Source organism: Galeopterus variegatus, unplaced genomic scaffold (assembly GCF_000696425.1).
Source record: "Galeopterus variegatus unplaced genomic scaffold, G_variegatus-3.0.2 Scaffold286, whole genome shotgun sequence".
In the NCBI taxonomy this organism is placed as follows: Eukaryota; Metazoa; Chordata; class Mammalia; order Dermoptera; family Cynocephalidae; genus Galeopterus; species Galeopterus variegatus.
The window spans coordinates 322,829-338,435 of NW_007726397.1; the positions used below are offsets into that span (position 1 = coordinate 322,829).

The 15,607-nt window shown below is 33.1% G+C and overlaps 1 protein-coding gene across 2 annotated transcripts in view; it reads left to right on the plus strand.

Moving 5' to 3' along the window:
* Nucleotides 1-14,420, plus strand: part of FAM126A (family with sequence similarity 126, member A) — a 66,853-nt gene extending 52,433 nt beyond the window's left edge. For both annotated transcript variants that reach the window (XM_008567032.1, XM_008567033.1), the window contains one exon: nucleotides 9,562-14,420. In XM_008567032.1, the coding sequence (XP_008565254.1) occupies nucleotides 9,562-10,136 (575 nt within the window). In that variant the 3' untranslated portion in view covers nucleotides 10,137-14,420. The remainder of the gene's footprint in view (nucleotides 1-9,561) is intronic.
* The last annotated feature ends 1,187 nt before the right edge of the window (nucleotides 14,421-15,607 follow it).

Below are 15,607 nucleotides of genomic sequence, written 5' to 3' on the forward strand. Positions count from 1 at the left end.
ATAAATTATGCTTATTATATTTTATTTATGTATAAATTATATGTAGAAATTATAACTAAATTTAATTTATTCATACATTTCTTTAGAAACAATGTTGAAGGGCTTATAGATTTCAGGGTGACGCACAACAGCCTTTTTATCCCATAATGTTTTTGAAGCGTAGTACTGTGGAAGGTAAGTTCAGTTTAAAACTGTGTGGAAACACATTCAGAGATTCTATATCTGATGGAATTCTAAGTGTGTTTCCCATTCCACCCATATTCCCATTGTTTTCTTACCACACTAACCTTCACAGGAGGAGGGATTTTTCCCCAAAAACTCTTAACTATATTATACAGTAGGAATAAGGAATATGCAATCCTAAACGAGGTAGTGGTGGTGATGGTTGGGAAAGGGCAAGAAACAAACTTTAAGGAACAGTCTTGTTTCCTCTCCTTGCCTTTTTCTTTGTTTTCTTTCTTTTTCCAGTTCTGGGAAAGAAGAAAATAATTGCCCTTTTTCTGTTGAGTCTTTTCTCTTCTTCTTGCCTTTTTTCTTTTATATACATGTCTTTATTTACTGCCTCCCTTTATTTTTATCCTCTTTCCATCTTACCTGGGTAGAAGAGGGAAAAGGAGTGAGTGAGGTTCTCTGATGGAAGCAGCCTAGCAGAATTTTCTTTACTTGTTTTTTTTCTTTCCATCTCCCTTTATCATTAAGGAAAACACATTATTAAGCCATGTGAGCAAATTGGTATGTTTGCATATCTGAGTCAACAAAAATTATTACACAGCAAACAAGTATATTATATGAGGGTACTTCAAAAAGTTCATGGAAAGGTTCATATTATCTTTTAATTCTATTTTTCCACAAACTTTTTGAAGTACCCTCATATGGGAGCGATTAATCACTTTTATTATATTCTATTATTAGTAACAGAAAAATCTTTTAATTCTCTTTACAGCCAATGTTTACATTTTAGTGTTTTTAAAATTAATTTTGAACAGTTTTTTTTTTCTTTTTGTCTTTTTTTGTGACTGGTAACGGGATCGCAACCCTCAGTGTCGCGCCCGCACCACGACCGGCAACGGGATCGCAACCCTCGGTGTTGCGCCCGCACTGCGTTCAACCAGTGAGTGGACCGGTCTCTATATGGGATCCGAACCCTCGGCGGGAGCACCGCCACGCTCCCAAGCGCCGCACTCCACCGAGTGCGCCACCGGGCCGGCCCAGAACAGTTTTAATTACTTACATTTTAAAATATTTTTTGAGCTATTCTAGAATGTATTTCAGGATTCTCTGAAGCTTCATGGATCTGCCATTCCTTTCTTAAAGTTATCCACAGCTTATATTTTAATGGAAAGTGTCCTAATGGAAGGTGAAAAATTACTTTAGCCTTAACATTTCCACAGGTTTCAGAACATACAACCCTACCATGGCCTTGCTGTTGTTGAATAACAACCCACATTTCTAGAATTGTATTTCAACCAGTTTTATTATTTCTTGGCCCTGCATTTTTAATTAATATACTTTACTTTTTTTTTTTAAAGCAGTTTTAAGTTCACAGTAAAATTGAGTGGAAAGTACCTAGAGTTCTCATATACCTCCGACCCCATACACATATAGCTTCTCCCACTGTCAGCATCTGCCACCAGAGTGGTACATTTGTTATAAGGCCCTGTATTTCAAATTTTGACCAGACAGTGCATCCTCATATCAACTAAATAGGATGATTTTATAGAAAGGTTAGTTTCAAAAGAGGTATTCTTTTGAAGAGATCTGTTCGCCAACTAATAGCATGTTTGCCCTGATTTGCCCCACTTCGCAGTTGATTATTTTAAAATTGTACTGATATGGCTTAACTTAATGTTATGTTGTTCAAGCTTTTTAAACTTTGTATTTAAATCTTTGAGGAAATTTTAATGACTTTATAATTCCATATCAACACATATATTTGGAAAGTAAAATTACACTGTAGAGTTAATGCTTTTGGTTTTTAAAGATCATAATTTCAGAATTAATAGCTTTATTTATTCGTTGCTAATTCTTTTAAGCATATTATATTTCATTTAGTCTATAGAGGGTGAATAATTCAAGGCAAAGGTGTATTTTTCAAACCTAGATTTTGAAGCTACCTGCTAATCAAGGGCTATCTCGAAATCAAAATTTGAAAGTAAAATGCAAATTAGAGAAAGATAATAATAAACTTTAAAAAGCATTAAGTACGAGAAGAATGAATAGATTATGACCATAACAAGTGTCAAAATGAAAATTCCATAAGAAAAGTATGATAAAACTTAGTGAAATAATCTATTAATTTTCAAAATTAATAATAATAATAATGCAGTTTTACTTAAATATTTATTTCCTTTAGAAAATAAAAAGAATAGCTAAAAAGAAAACAAAGCATTTCTTTATAATTATGCTTCAATTCTATAGTCATTCTTAAATGTTGCTTCTAAAGCTGTCTTCTTCATCTATCATTTCAGCTAGAAGGGCCTCTTTTCTTAAATCCCTGAATGATTCTCCACAACTCTGAGGTTCAAGTACAGAATCTATCCTTAATTATTTCCTCCTAGTTTTCTATTCCCTCCCCCCTTCCAGAGCAAATTTAATTGCTACTTTTTGTCTGTTTCTTCTGACTGCCATCATCATTATGACTCATTCCCTCTACTTTTAAAGAGAAATGATCTATACTTAGAACAATGTAAGCAGTTTTCCTCCTTTCTTTTAAAAGAGTTATTGAAATACCATTTCTTCACACTATAAAAGTCCCTTCATTAAGTTATGGTTGCAAATAATGAGTGTTTACAATTTTTGCCAACTACTTATCTAATGAAAAGCCTAATGCAGTGAAATCCCACTTCTTTATTACTGCCTACCATTCTTCCTACTTGTGCATTTGTGAGAAAATGAGACAAGTAAGTGAACAACATTTGGTATACTTTAAAAAACTACATAAAGGCTGATTGTTAATTAAGAACTATTGATTTGTTTCATTAGCTACACAATAATTATATTCTTTATTAGTTTTTATTAGCTAGTCTACTATTCAAGTTGTCCTGTGATTGATTAGTCCTTTCATAAAACTGTCAATTTTTGAAACTTATAATTCGGATTTTCTCAATTTGAGATAAACTTGCTTAGTTTGAATGTACTATCAAACACAAATATATATACATATCTTATATAATAGTAACATTATGTATATACACACATATCTTATATAATAATAACAAATCAGTTTAATGATTTATTTGTAATTTTATATAGCCCTACAGTATAGTACTCTAAATTTATTATTTGACACTTACATCACTATTATAGTCAGGATTTTAAAAATGTTGTTCTAATACCTATTATCTCACTTAATCCCAAATTAATGTGAAAATAGAAATTAGATTGAATTTGTGTTTCTCACTTGTGTACAGTTACAACTGTTTGCAACAGTTAGTCATTAATAATAAAAGCAATATTTTTAAACCATATACTTTGAATTTTGCCCTACTTTTGGTCCTGGCATATGTTAAATGGTTTATTTTAATACCATTACATTTAATTATTTTGACAGGGGATTCAAGAGTACAAAGTTTTAAGTAGTGAAAAAGATTGAAAATAAAAACTGCATATATTTTTAAGTCTTCTAACTTAGTGATACAAAATAAGTACCCTGAGAATTTTAGAATATTTAATTGTATGAAATGTTTAAATGAAAAATTTAATTGTATTTACTGGTTGTAAATATAATTTACATAGAACAAATCCAAAGAAAGTGCAATTTCATGTTGTTATAGCAGTTTTATTGCATTTTTCAGTGTGTAACATAATTGTATTTAATGGATAACATGGTATTTAAATAAAGTTAAGTGATCGTAAGAAAGTTCAGAGAACCTATGATTATGTCCCCCCCCCAAAAAAGTGATTTGTCTTATAATTTGTTCAGTCAGTGGTTTAGTACTAACTTATTAGACAAGAAAAGAAACAATAAAAAGATGAAATTCATGTTGGAAAGTAATTTATTTAAAACATTGTTGATTTGGAAAATGTTAATGAATTTTTATCATATAATGTATTGGTGAAGCAGGAAATTACTAACTTTCTAACTGTTAAACAATCTGGAAAATTATAATAGGTAAATTTCAATAAAATATTTTTAAAAATAATTGCTTATAAATATTTCAAAATATTTAAGATCATCTTTCTAGTTACTGTGGAAGGTAAACTGTCATAAATCTTAAGATGAAATATTTATTTTGTTGATCTGATTATATGACTTTATAAGAAAAGTCTTTAGTTAAGGAGAAAACAAGTTGCTAAGAATTACAGAAGCATTTTGAAAAACAAAGAAATGGTAATAATTTTTAATTCAAAAGTAGCAAACTTTAAAGAATTGGCTATTGGAATTGTTTTTACATATGCAATTAGAAATTTATAATGCTTATGTGTTTATTTTACAAGTTGTCTAACTTATTAAGGAAATTGAGAAAGTAAAAAATTATCTGGCAGATTTATAAAAAGACAAATGTTTTTAGTATTATTTTGGGAAACTCCACTATTTTTACATTCTAAAATGCCATTTGAGAAACAAATTTTTCTTTCCCAATACAGGTGGTAAAACATTTGGGCCCAAAATAAGCATTTCCTTCTGACCAAGCACTGTATGAATTTTAACTGCCATTTTTGACATGGAACTTTATATACATGGAGGGCAAAAGAAATATCAGGAAATATTAGATGACTTGAAGAAAAAAGACGTATTAACCAAAGAGCTAAAATACCATGTTGGTGTATTTGACACAAGTGAACATTAGGTTTAAGAGAGCAAAGACTGTATATAGGATCCCAGCTTAGCCAATTTTGAAGAAAACAAAACAATTTATTCTATTTCTAGATGAAATAAAGTAAAAACATTTTTCACACAGAGAAGCAAGGTATTTCAGAATTATTGGTCTTAGGAGGCAAAAACACTTGTTTGTAAATTACTGTGTTCTACATTTTTACTAAGGAGGCCTCACACAATTCTTGCTGTAGTTAAGGAAGTTATTACTGATTTTTATTTATTATTAAGTACTCCTCCCCTGCACATTGCACACCGAGGAATAAATAAACTTTTATAGATGGTTTTGTAATAGGTGTTGCGTACTTGTTTTGGGTCTGTCTGGTCATGAGGATCCTTAATAATTACAAAAGATTCACCAGCTCCCATAGCATCCATATGTTGCAATTCTCAAAGGGATTTTTTAAAAAACTTGAGACAAATGAAGTCATTTAGAGTGACTGAATCCACTTCGGTAAGGAGAATTCTATCATCTACCGTACCCCCAAGAAGAGCTAAAATTTGACTGTTCTTTACTTGTAAGGAAACTGGTAATAGTTCCTAACCAGTGTGTATAAATAAATCGTTCTTGTCCAGACTTTGTTTTTCTGTGTGCCCCAGGCTGCTCTTTTCTTACCTGGAAAGTCTACTTCTGGCTTCAGGACCTGGATTTCTACATCTTAGTCTTTGTTTTTGACCTTGCTTTCCTCTAACCTGCCTTACAAATTACTGGCCCAGGTTGAGCATTGCTACAGTGCTATTCTTTCTAACTCGGAACACACTTCATGGTCAATATGTTGTGTTACACAAACATGACTTCTATTGATAAAATATGCTAGTAAGTACGCAGTTTCATCTGTGTATCTGTCAATGGCTACCCATTGCAATCAGAATGAAATCCAGACACCATACCATGGCACGTGTGACCCTGGTGGTGTGATCTCATGCCTACTGCTTTGACCTCACTTCCAAACCACTCTCACCCTGGTTCACTAGACTCCTTCTTTCTAACCTTTTAACATTCTGACCCATTTCAGCCCTAGGGGCTTTGTCTAGTTATTTGGGATATTTGAACTGAAATTTGATGAATAGGTGCCAGTTTGAACTCTCTTCCTTCAGATCGTTGTGTAGCCAGCACTTTTTCATCATTCAAATCTCAGCTCAAATATTCTTTCATCAAACAAGTTTTCCCAGACCACCCATTTAAAGTAGCCTTTCTCCCCTATCAACTGCTTACTCTTTCATTATCCTTATTTTCTTCATTGCATTTTCTGCTATTTAAATTCTCCTGTTTACTTAGTTCCTATATTAAAGTGTGAGCTCTGTTCCCATATTACACTGAGGGCAGAGTCTTCATCTATCTTGTTGGCTACTTATCCCCAGCTGCCAAAACAAGGTCTGACACATTATAAGTGCTCAGTACATTGGACTTGAATGCATGAATGAGTGAATGAATGATAAAGAAATTTGTAACATAAGGTGAGCAATTTGTTCCTTCTTTCCTTGTTTTATTGAGAAACAGTATAACAACATGATAGTAAGCTGGATAGGAGGGTATTCACTTATAATTACAGTAATTAGAGAGTTTTCATTTTAGTTTTTCTCCATACTTGTATGTATCTTTCATAGTTGCAGCCTATTTAATTTTTTTTTGATATTTTGCTTTCATTTAGTTAACATTGTCAAACATTTTCCCAAGTGCTCCTAGTAAATCCAGTTATTTTAATGGCTACATAATACCACATTGAGTTGATATTCCATCATTTACTTAACTATTTCCCTAATGTGTTAAATAAATTGTTTCTAATTTTTTGCTATTATAAATAACACTGTAAGGAATAGCTTAGTGAATATAGATAACATATTTCTTCCTTTGAATAGAATAAATTATAAAATGATTGTATTAAAGGGTATGAATTTGTTCAGGTAGGCATTTAAAATAGCTATATCTTATAAATTGTAAAGAAATGTGTATGACTTTCTTTTGGGGTTTATTCTAAAATACTTTTCATAATTAGTGTCAGAAATTGTATGATGCAGACATGTAAAGTATAGACTTTTTTTTTAAGCTTCAGCTTATTTTATTATTTTCTCAAGTAAATCTGTGAGTACCTCGTGGCATAGCCAGACTCCTTTAGACTCATAAGGTAGGTGTGTAAATTCTATGAATAAATACATTGTTCTTAGGGCTGGCCCATGGCTCACTTGGGAGAGCGTGGTGCTGATAACACCAAGTCAAGGGTTAAGATCCCCTTACCGGTCATCTTTAAAAAAAAAGTACATTGTTCTTTTATTAAAATTGTCACTTTAATAAATAGAGCAGCTATAAAACAAATAAAAGCAAAAGCTAGGATGGTTTAATGAGTACCATAATGGAATAGATATTTGCGATTATAAAATAACTTTTGTTTTAAGTTTTCAAAATCTGAAAGAATCAGAATAGAGCAGTGGTTCCCAAACATTGCTGCACATTAGTCACCTGGGAACTGTTAAAAATCTCGATGCCCAAGTCATACCTCGTACTAATGATGAATCAGAATGTTTGGGGGTGGGAGCCAGGAATCAGTAGTTTTTAAAGCTGATACCAAGGTGCAGAAAATTTAGGGACCCACCAGAATATGTGGCTCTGGTCTCCATTCTTTTACCACCTGTTACTGTTTCTTGGTCTTTAGGCCATTAGTGAGAGTTTGATAATCCTACCATTAAAAACATTGGAAAACAGTAAGTAATGTCCCTCAAGCAGATTTGTGGTCTGCATTCTTTAGGAAGTATATACTGTTTTATATAGTCTTATGTTGTTTTGAACTTTAAGTTTCATTACTGGATGATTCTAGAAATATTTGTTATTTTTTTCCCATTTACTGTGGTACAGGTAATTCCTTGACAGCTTTAAATAAGATCATGTTTTTGTGATTAAGATGGAATAAAATCATGTCTACAGGTATCAACTAGTTAGAAGTTTTGTTTCTTCATTTCAATTATAATGGCCATTTTCAGAATAAAGGACTGACAGCCAATTTGTTTTTCCAAGTTCATTTTATTTTTCTCCAGTGTAGTAATGAACTGCTGCAAACTGGCCTACACTTATGGAATTAGTATGAGTCTGGAGGAATCGACAGCTTAAATATATCACAGCCATATTACTATTTACTAATATACAAGAGGATGGGTGTGTGAGACAAAAACTATACCTGTGTCATTACTAACCATGATATCATAAGTGAATAAACATTTTCCCAAATGTCGTGGTCTATTAAGCCAGTCTCAATGTAATCTAATAAAACAATAGACTTTTAAGCGTACAAAGAGGAATTCCTAATGGGCTTGGCTCCTAATGCTGACAAGAGCTAGAGTTTTGACTGTACGTCCTTGCGCGTTTGCCTAAGACTTGACTTAGTTCAGGTGGCCACAATATTGACTTAAAAACAATAGAAATTCTATTTTTATTTATAAAAAATTTTTTATTTCATATTCCATGTGAAATATGTGTGTGAAAAAATGCAGAACATGGATTGATGCTCTGTTAATTTCTTTTTTTGTCGTTTAAAATTTAAAAACATGACCCTATTGCCTTCAGTGCTGTCAGAGTATTGTAAATTATGGAAATTTCTACAGTGCAAATGTTTGATTTAATTCATAACATTCAGCCGTCCAATTTTTGTTTTGGGTCTTCTGTTTTTCTTGTTTCGCATTTTTATTTTGTTTTGTTTTCAGCCATCATTTTGTCTTATCATCTTCAATTCTAGAGCAACCTGACAACAATAATGATACTACTGAATTGGGCATCCTTGTCATTCCTGAGATTAGTGTCACAAATGTGTCCGGAGAGAGAACCGGGAATGGGGAGAAAGGCAGAACACTAGGAGAGATTGATGCTCAGCATATACAGGGTGTGCAGGAAACAGCCACAGATCCTAGAACTGAGAGCAAAGGCTTGCCAGAGATCAGGAGGCAAAAATCTGTAAGAAAAATGATGGAGGATGGAATAAACTCACCTGGCAGAGTGCAGTTTTAGCAGAGCACTTTATAGCTGCACTCCAAGGTATCTCAAGGCAAAGGGCCACTGATGCATGTTAAGCAACAGTTGCACAGTCACAAAAATTTTGCATGTCATCTAATAATCAAAATGCATGAATTATGTACCACAATTTCTCAATGACTTTTAATGCTCTTTGGAATGGTCATACCTATATTGTCTCTGAATAAAGTTTTATGAAAATTGAGGCAGAAAATTGCTTCCAAAATAATTTTCTGCTTATGTTTTGAGATCTAAAATTACTTTTTCATGTTTGTATTTTTGTCTTCTTTGATGTGAAGGATAATGTATATAGAATTTTTACAAGTTCGAGCTTGTGAATTTATTCTAACACCTTTTTTTAAAAAAAAGTTCCTTAGTAGGAGTTTTGATTTTACACTGCTTTGCTACTGGGGAAGAGTTTACCACCAGTCTTACTATGTGGTAATTTTCTAATTGTTTCTCATCTTTTGCATGAATAATAGGAGAACTCTTTCTAAAAGCATAGTGGGGTGTGGTTTATGGCATGCTTTTTAATACACTCTAAATTACTGTCATTAATTATAATGAACTAGTTTTGAGATTTTATAGAATAATGTTTTGATTTATCCTTTGGGTTCTGTAATCTGTTGCTTTATGAAACTTGCAAAAGTTTAATTTATTTAAAATATAATTGATTTGGTATTAATCATTTTAAAAGAATTGCTTAAAATGTTTAATGTTAATTAATCTTTGTCATTTCTTTGTTTAGGAAATGCAGAATTAACAGGTCAAGAAGAACTGATGGAGATATCTGAAGTTGACGAGGGATTTTATTCCAGGGCTGCGTCTAGTATGAGCCAGTCGGGTTTATCAAACAGTAGTCAAAATTGTAGTAACAAGACAAGTGTAGGAAAGAACCAGAGACGGTCAGGAGGAAGCAAAACTGGAGGAAAAGAAAAAGAAACTACAGGGGAATCTTGCAAAGATCACTTTGCTCAAAAACAAACTCAGAGAGCCCAAAGTGAGAATCTTGAGCTTCTCTCTTTGAAGAGACTTACTTTAACAACCAGCCAATCCCTTCCTAAACCCAGCAGTCATGGCTTGGCTAAGACTGCAGCAACTGTATTTAGTAAATCCTTTGAACAAGTCAGCGGTGTCACAGTCCCACATAACCCATCGTCTGCTGTTGGTTGTGGGACTGGGACAGATGCCAGTAGGTTTTCCGCTTGTAGTCTTCAAGAAGAAAAGCTTATTTACATTTCGGAGAGAACTGACCTTCCAATGAAGCATCAGTCAGGTCAGCATAGGCCTCCTAGTATTAGCATTACTCTGTCCACAGATTAGTTTGTAACATATTTTTCTTCTGTAACCAGTGAATCTGAAAGTACGACTTTGCTTCTTTATGAAAGTGCCCAGGTCTTTCATCCGTGTTGCTGACAGGAGCCCTGATGTTTTCAGTTCTGAAGATCTCCTTGACTGTATGAAGGGAGTAATGTCTAGGTTGCAATAAGTTGAAATATGGCTTGTTATTTCTTGGTTGTGTTTTAAGCCCTTGGTTTGAGGTTTTTCCCCCCACTCTCTTTCTTATTTGTTACTATTGCCCTAAGATTGTCAGTGTGGCAGTAAATTTTGGCAGGTTGTCTGATTAAGTTGGTTACATCTCATGTGAGGTTGTGAGTTAACTCCTATTTTAGTAGCTGTGTGTTTGGCCTTCGGAGTTGCAGGAAGTCTCCACGTATGGGAACTGTTTTATAAAGAATGGGGAAGAGGCGCAACTCCAGGAATTCTACAGCTGGCCGTTCAGCATAAGAAGAAAAAAACAATGTGTATGAAAAGTGCCTATTAAAATGTTTGTAACTAGATTATCTTTAAGATTAGAACAGATTGCTCAAATCCCTGGAAAATGTCTGGTAATTCAGTACCTAGAATATTATATAATTCCAGGGCATGGGTAGGGGCATATCTGTTACCATCTTTGGAACATTTTTATATCAAAAATCAGATAGCTGGTAGGTGTGTTGTTATGAAGTGTTTGATCTGGATTTAGCAGGTGAGAATCCCTTTCAATTCCTAAGATGTAATAGGCTACAAAGCTGATTTACCTGCCGTCTTTGGATATTCTAGTTAGTTTGGATTCCTATAATTCAGAGCACACATTGAAGACTTCCTGGAAACTTTTGTAAATCTTGCAACACAGCTGTCAAGATACCAGTATCCACTATATACCATTGAGTTCTTTTTCTGCAGATGAAGGAAATTAGATAAATTTTTCATCTATAAAATGTCATGAAAGAAAGTAAAGATAGTTAAATATGGACAAAAGACATTTATATACCTGTACTAACAAAATTAGGGCTGTTTATGTTTGTTCTTAAATTTAAAAAATGAAAAAAATGAAGTGTGTTTCTCGTTAGTGAACAGGCCTATTTTTAATGTTCTTGTTATGATGTAGAAAGAATAATCAATTTAGTTACCCCCAACCAAAAAAATTTAAAAAATTAAAAAGGTAATATGGCAGAAGCTAAGCAAACTTGTATGTAGCTGTAGGGAACCATGTGACCTCTAGATGGATGTAAAAGTTTGGTGTTTTCTCATGCTGGTCATTTCAAATATGGTTGAGGTTTTCTTTAAAGAAAGTATATTTAGGTAATAATTCACAGGGAGAGAGGAAAGCAGGGCTGAGGGTGAAAGTAAATTGGCTGAGGAAGGGCTAGGGAGCTGTCCACTTCTTGGGTTCTTTCCCTTTTAGTACACAGTGGTTTCCTTATTCACAGTCCTAGTTATAGTCACAGAGAGAATTTGCTAGTGTTTTCCTTCTTGTACCTGCTTATTCAGAGCCCAAGTATATGAAAAATTCATATGTCTTGAAGAGTGCCAAAACATTTATACTCTGAATACAGTTTGACCATAATTGCTTTGGCTACCAGTTTAAACCTAATTCTTCAAAAAGCATGAACTAGTTTTCATTCATTAGCCCTGAATGTGATACGGTTTTCAACATAAATGAACTTGATTTTTCAGTTACAATAATAGAAGATTTATTGGCATAAATTGTAGTCAAAAACTGTAAGGTAACCAGACAGTGAAAGTTGATATTGTATTAATTTAATAGGAATCCTGTGTTGTGTGATTTAAAATATTTGTAAAATGTCACTGTGAATTTCCTGTTTTCTTTTTGTAATTCTTTAACAAAGAATTTCTCCTGTGAATAGTAACTAACAGTATTGATATTATTAAGAACTAATTTTAAAAATTGGCATTGTAACCAAGTTGAGGTGCTTAGGAAAGGTTGTGGAATAAGTTAGAGGAAACATTAGCTGACCCAGATGAGAGATTTTAATGCCCTACCACTGTAACAGAACCTCATTTGGTATAATTCTAGACCTTTGCTCCTTGTGTGGTCCAAGGACCAGTAAGTAGGATTGGCATCACCTGGCATCTTGTTAAAAATGCAGGATATCAGGGCCACCCCAGATCTACTGAATCAGAATCTGCATGTTAGCAAGATCCACAAGTGATTTTTATATGCTCATTAGAGTTTGAGAAGAGAGTTTCAGAGTACAAACAATTTGTCTAATATGTAGAATTCTCAGTGGTCTCACAGTCCTAGATTAAATATGTTAGATACTAGATCATTGCAATCTTCATTGTTTTTGACAGCTAATGAATTTTTTAATAACATTGACACATGACTTCTTAAGTCCTCTAATTCTAAATTTCTAATGATCCTCATTTATTTTTGTAATAAAATGTAACATTTTGTATTTTTCTTGTTTCTCATAAATGGAATCAGCTGTGGATGCCTGCAATTTTAAGTGTGAAAGGGGCACCACCCTTTTATACAATGCACAACAAATTTATATGTGTATATATATTCTTTTAAAAAATCTCTGTAGGCTTCCTCCGTGGGGTGGTTCTGAATTTTTGCTCCTAGTGATGTGCACTAATTGATTTTCTGGAATGTGGAGTTATGTTAATAAAATTATTTTATAGTACCTGTGATACTATTTCAAATAAGGATTATACATTGAATGTTTTTACAGCAGTTATGAAAATTGGATGATATTAGCTGTGGCAACAATTGTTATTATCCCTACTACTCTCTCCACTCAACTTAAGTTGAGGTGGCTTTTGTAGGTCACTTTCCTATAAATATACCAATGATCACAGACCTCCTGTGTATCCAGAATAATACCTTTTATCATGAGAAGGATTCCACACAAAATTGGGGTCTTGTACCCTGTAGTTCAGAGGATCTTGGCAAAAATTGCAGCTCCATTCCACAATTTAAACCTCTAGGGATTCTTGAAATCATCTAGCCTCTCACTCTTGAAAACCCAACTGCCTGGGATGTTCCTGTGAAGCTGGACCCAGCACTGGCCTTTTGGAATCCAAATAGGAAGAGATACAAAGTCGATTTTTCAAGGGTGTGTCCCAGAGTACCCAGAGGAAATGTCTTCCCTGTTCTCCCTGAAGACACAGGAAAGCGCCCTGGAGACCCTGTATATCAGTACCTTGGAACTTTTTAAGGCAAGTTCTGTAGATTTGAAGGGTAGAAATTCTCACTGATTAAATGATGACAGAAGTTTGTTTTGAAAAAGCAGTATTTTACTGTCCTTTTGAATTGTGAAGCAACTGCTCAGCAAACATTACTTAGTTTTTAAAAAGTTGAATTAAAGGGAAACATTTTTTAAACCAAAATAGATCAAAATGATCCCAATTTTAAGGAACTTTGCCTATTTTGGAAGAATAAAACTAAAATGTTAAAACTATTAGATTATGTAGGAAAAAATGTACTTAGAGACACCATTTTAAACAAATATTTTAAATGAGGCAGTTAACATTTGAGTCTGCACAGTAAGTCTTTTTATTAAAGGGAAGCACATCAAGGAAATACATACGTTAAATAATGTAACTAAAAATATATTTTAAAAACCGTTTAAAAAGAAAAATTTGATGAGTACTTAAATAAGCATTGTAGATAGAAATTACTGTATAATAATGTCTTACCAGTCTGGATAAAAAATTAAAACTCTCTTGTCCTTTCATTAGCATGAGTTTATACTTTTAGATTTATTGCTTAGTAAAATTATAATCAATACTTTGAATTATTCAGATTTATGTTTAACATTGTTAAATTCTTCACCAGAGAGCATAAACATGTTGTCTTCTGTACTTTATAACTTATGCATATCTAAAGAGACTAGCAGTGAATATTTTGGAAGATGTTTTTGTGTTTTTTTATAGTAGAGTTCTAGAGTACCTGTCTTAATATGAAGTTTTGACTAGTAAACTCAAAATCCTATTTCACATATTGTTGCTTTCTCTTAAGTGGACTTACTTTTTGTGTGCCTCTTATCTTCACTTCTAATCATGTGATACTAATTTTTTCATAGTAAATATATGTGTTTCTAATTGTATTCCTAGAGGTTACATTCCTAAAGAATAAACTATGACTATGGATATTTTTATGTGTTCTCTACCTTTTTAGTGCTATGGAAATAAACTGGAGTTTAGTTTTTTGAAGTTTTGTACATTTGTGTAAATGTTCTCCATATGCAGTACTTTATACAGCAAGTGTTGCCTCTTGTTTTATGGAAATAAAAACTGAAAAAAATTTTTTCCAGATTATTTTACTCATTAAAAAAATTGTTATAAAAATTTGCAAAAGTCATGATGTGGAGGGAAAGAGTAAAGGAGAAAGACTTAGGTGACTTGAGCCATTGAGAGCTTTGGGGGATAAACTACAGAACAATGACCTCTCATTCCTGGCTTTGTGCTTTACATGGCCTAGAGATGGGAGGAGTGAAACAGGACCATTAGTGTCCATCCAAAGAAGAAGACACATGGGCCATGCACCAATGGCTATTTGTCGTGCAGAAGCACAGGCAAATTTAGATAACATTGCTTTGCCCTTTTAACTTTTAAAATGAGTCTTTATCTCTTAAATATAGAGATTATATGCCCCTAGTACCTAGCATAGGACTTTGTGCATGGCAGGTATTTAGACATTTAATGGATGAATGAGTTAGGTTGATGTTAGCTTTGGAAAAGAATCAAGGGTAAGGTCTCCAATGTATTATTTTACACTAAAATTTTAGAATTTTATTTACTGGCTGTAGGAAACCTCAATGTCATTACATGAATTGCATTATTATGTATATTAAAAACAAGACCCTCTTAGGAACTTGAAAAAATTCCTGGTGTGTAGTTGATTATATATTTGGATAATTTTATTTAATCTAAGGAACTAAGTAATTTAGTAAATATTTTCTGAACTACTCTTAGAAGAGTACTTGTAGAGAAGCAGAGCAGTGGTTTTGTAAGCAATGTGTTAGCCCCATGAAATATACACTTTTCTTCTGACTTCAGTAGTCCCAATAGTTGACTCACCTAATAAAATCTGACTTTGTTAATATCAACATAATTATAATTATAAAGCAAGAGTTTTACAAACAATTCTAGTCATTTGGTAATTTCCATTGCATTATGTTATTGTGGTAGTAGTAATAGCTAATATTGGTAACTAAAATTATTTTCTCACAATCCTCAAAACAATCCTATGAAATCAATAGAATCTCTATTTTACAAAAGAGGAATCTGAAGCTCTCAAGAGGGTAGGTGACTTGCCCAAGCTTACCTAGCTGCTGGCTGGCAGAGCCAGACCTTGAACATAGGTCTTATGACTCCCACTTCTCTTTTATATTACTTGGTAAAAGAAGGTACTAAGTAAATACTACCTATTGGACATATGTTTGAGATTTACTCATCCCATCTTTCTTAAAGGTAGTAAGGTTAAGTTTTAAAGTAAAATA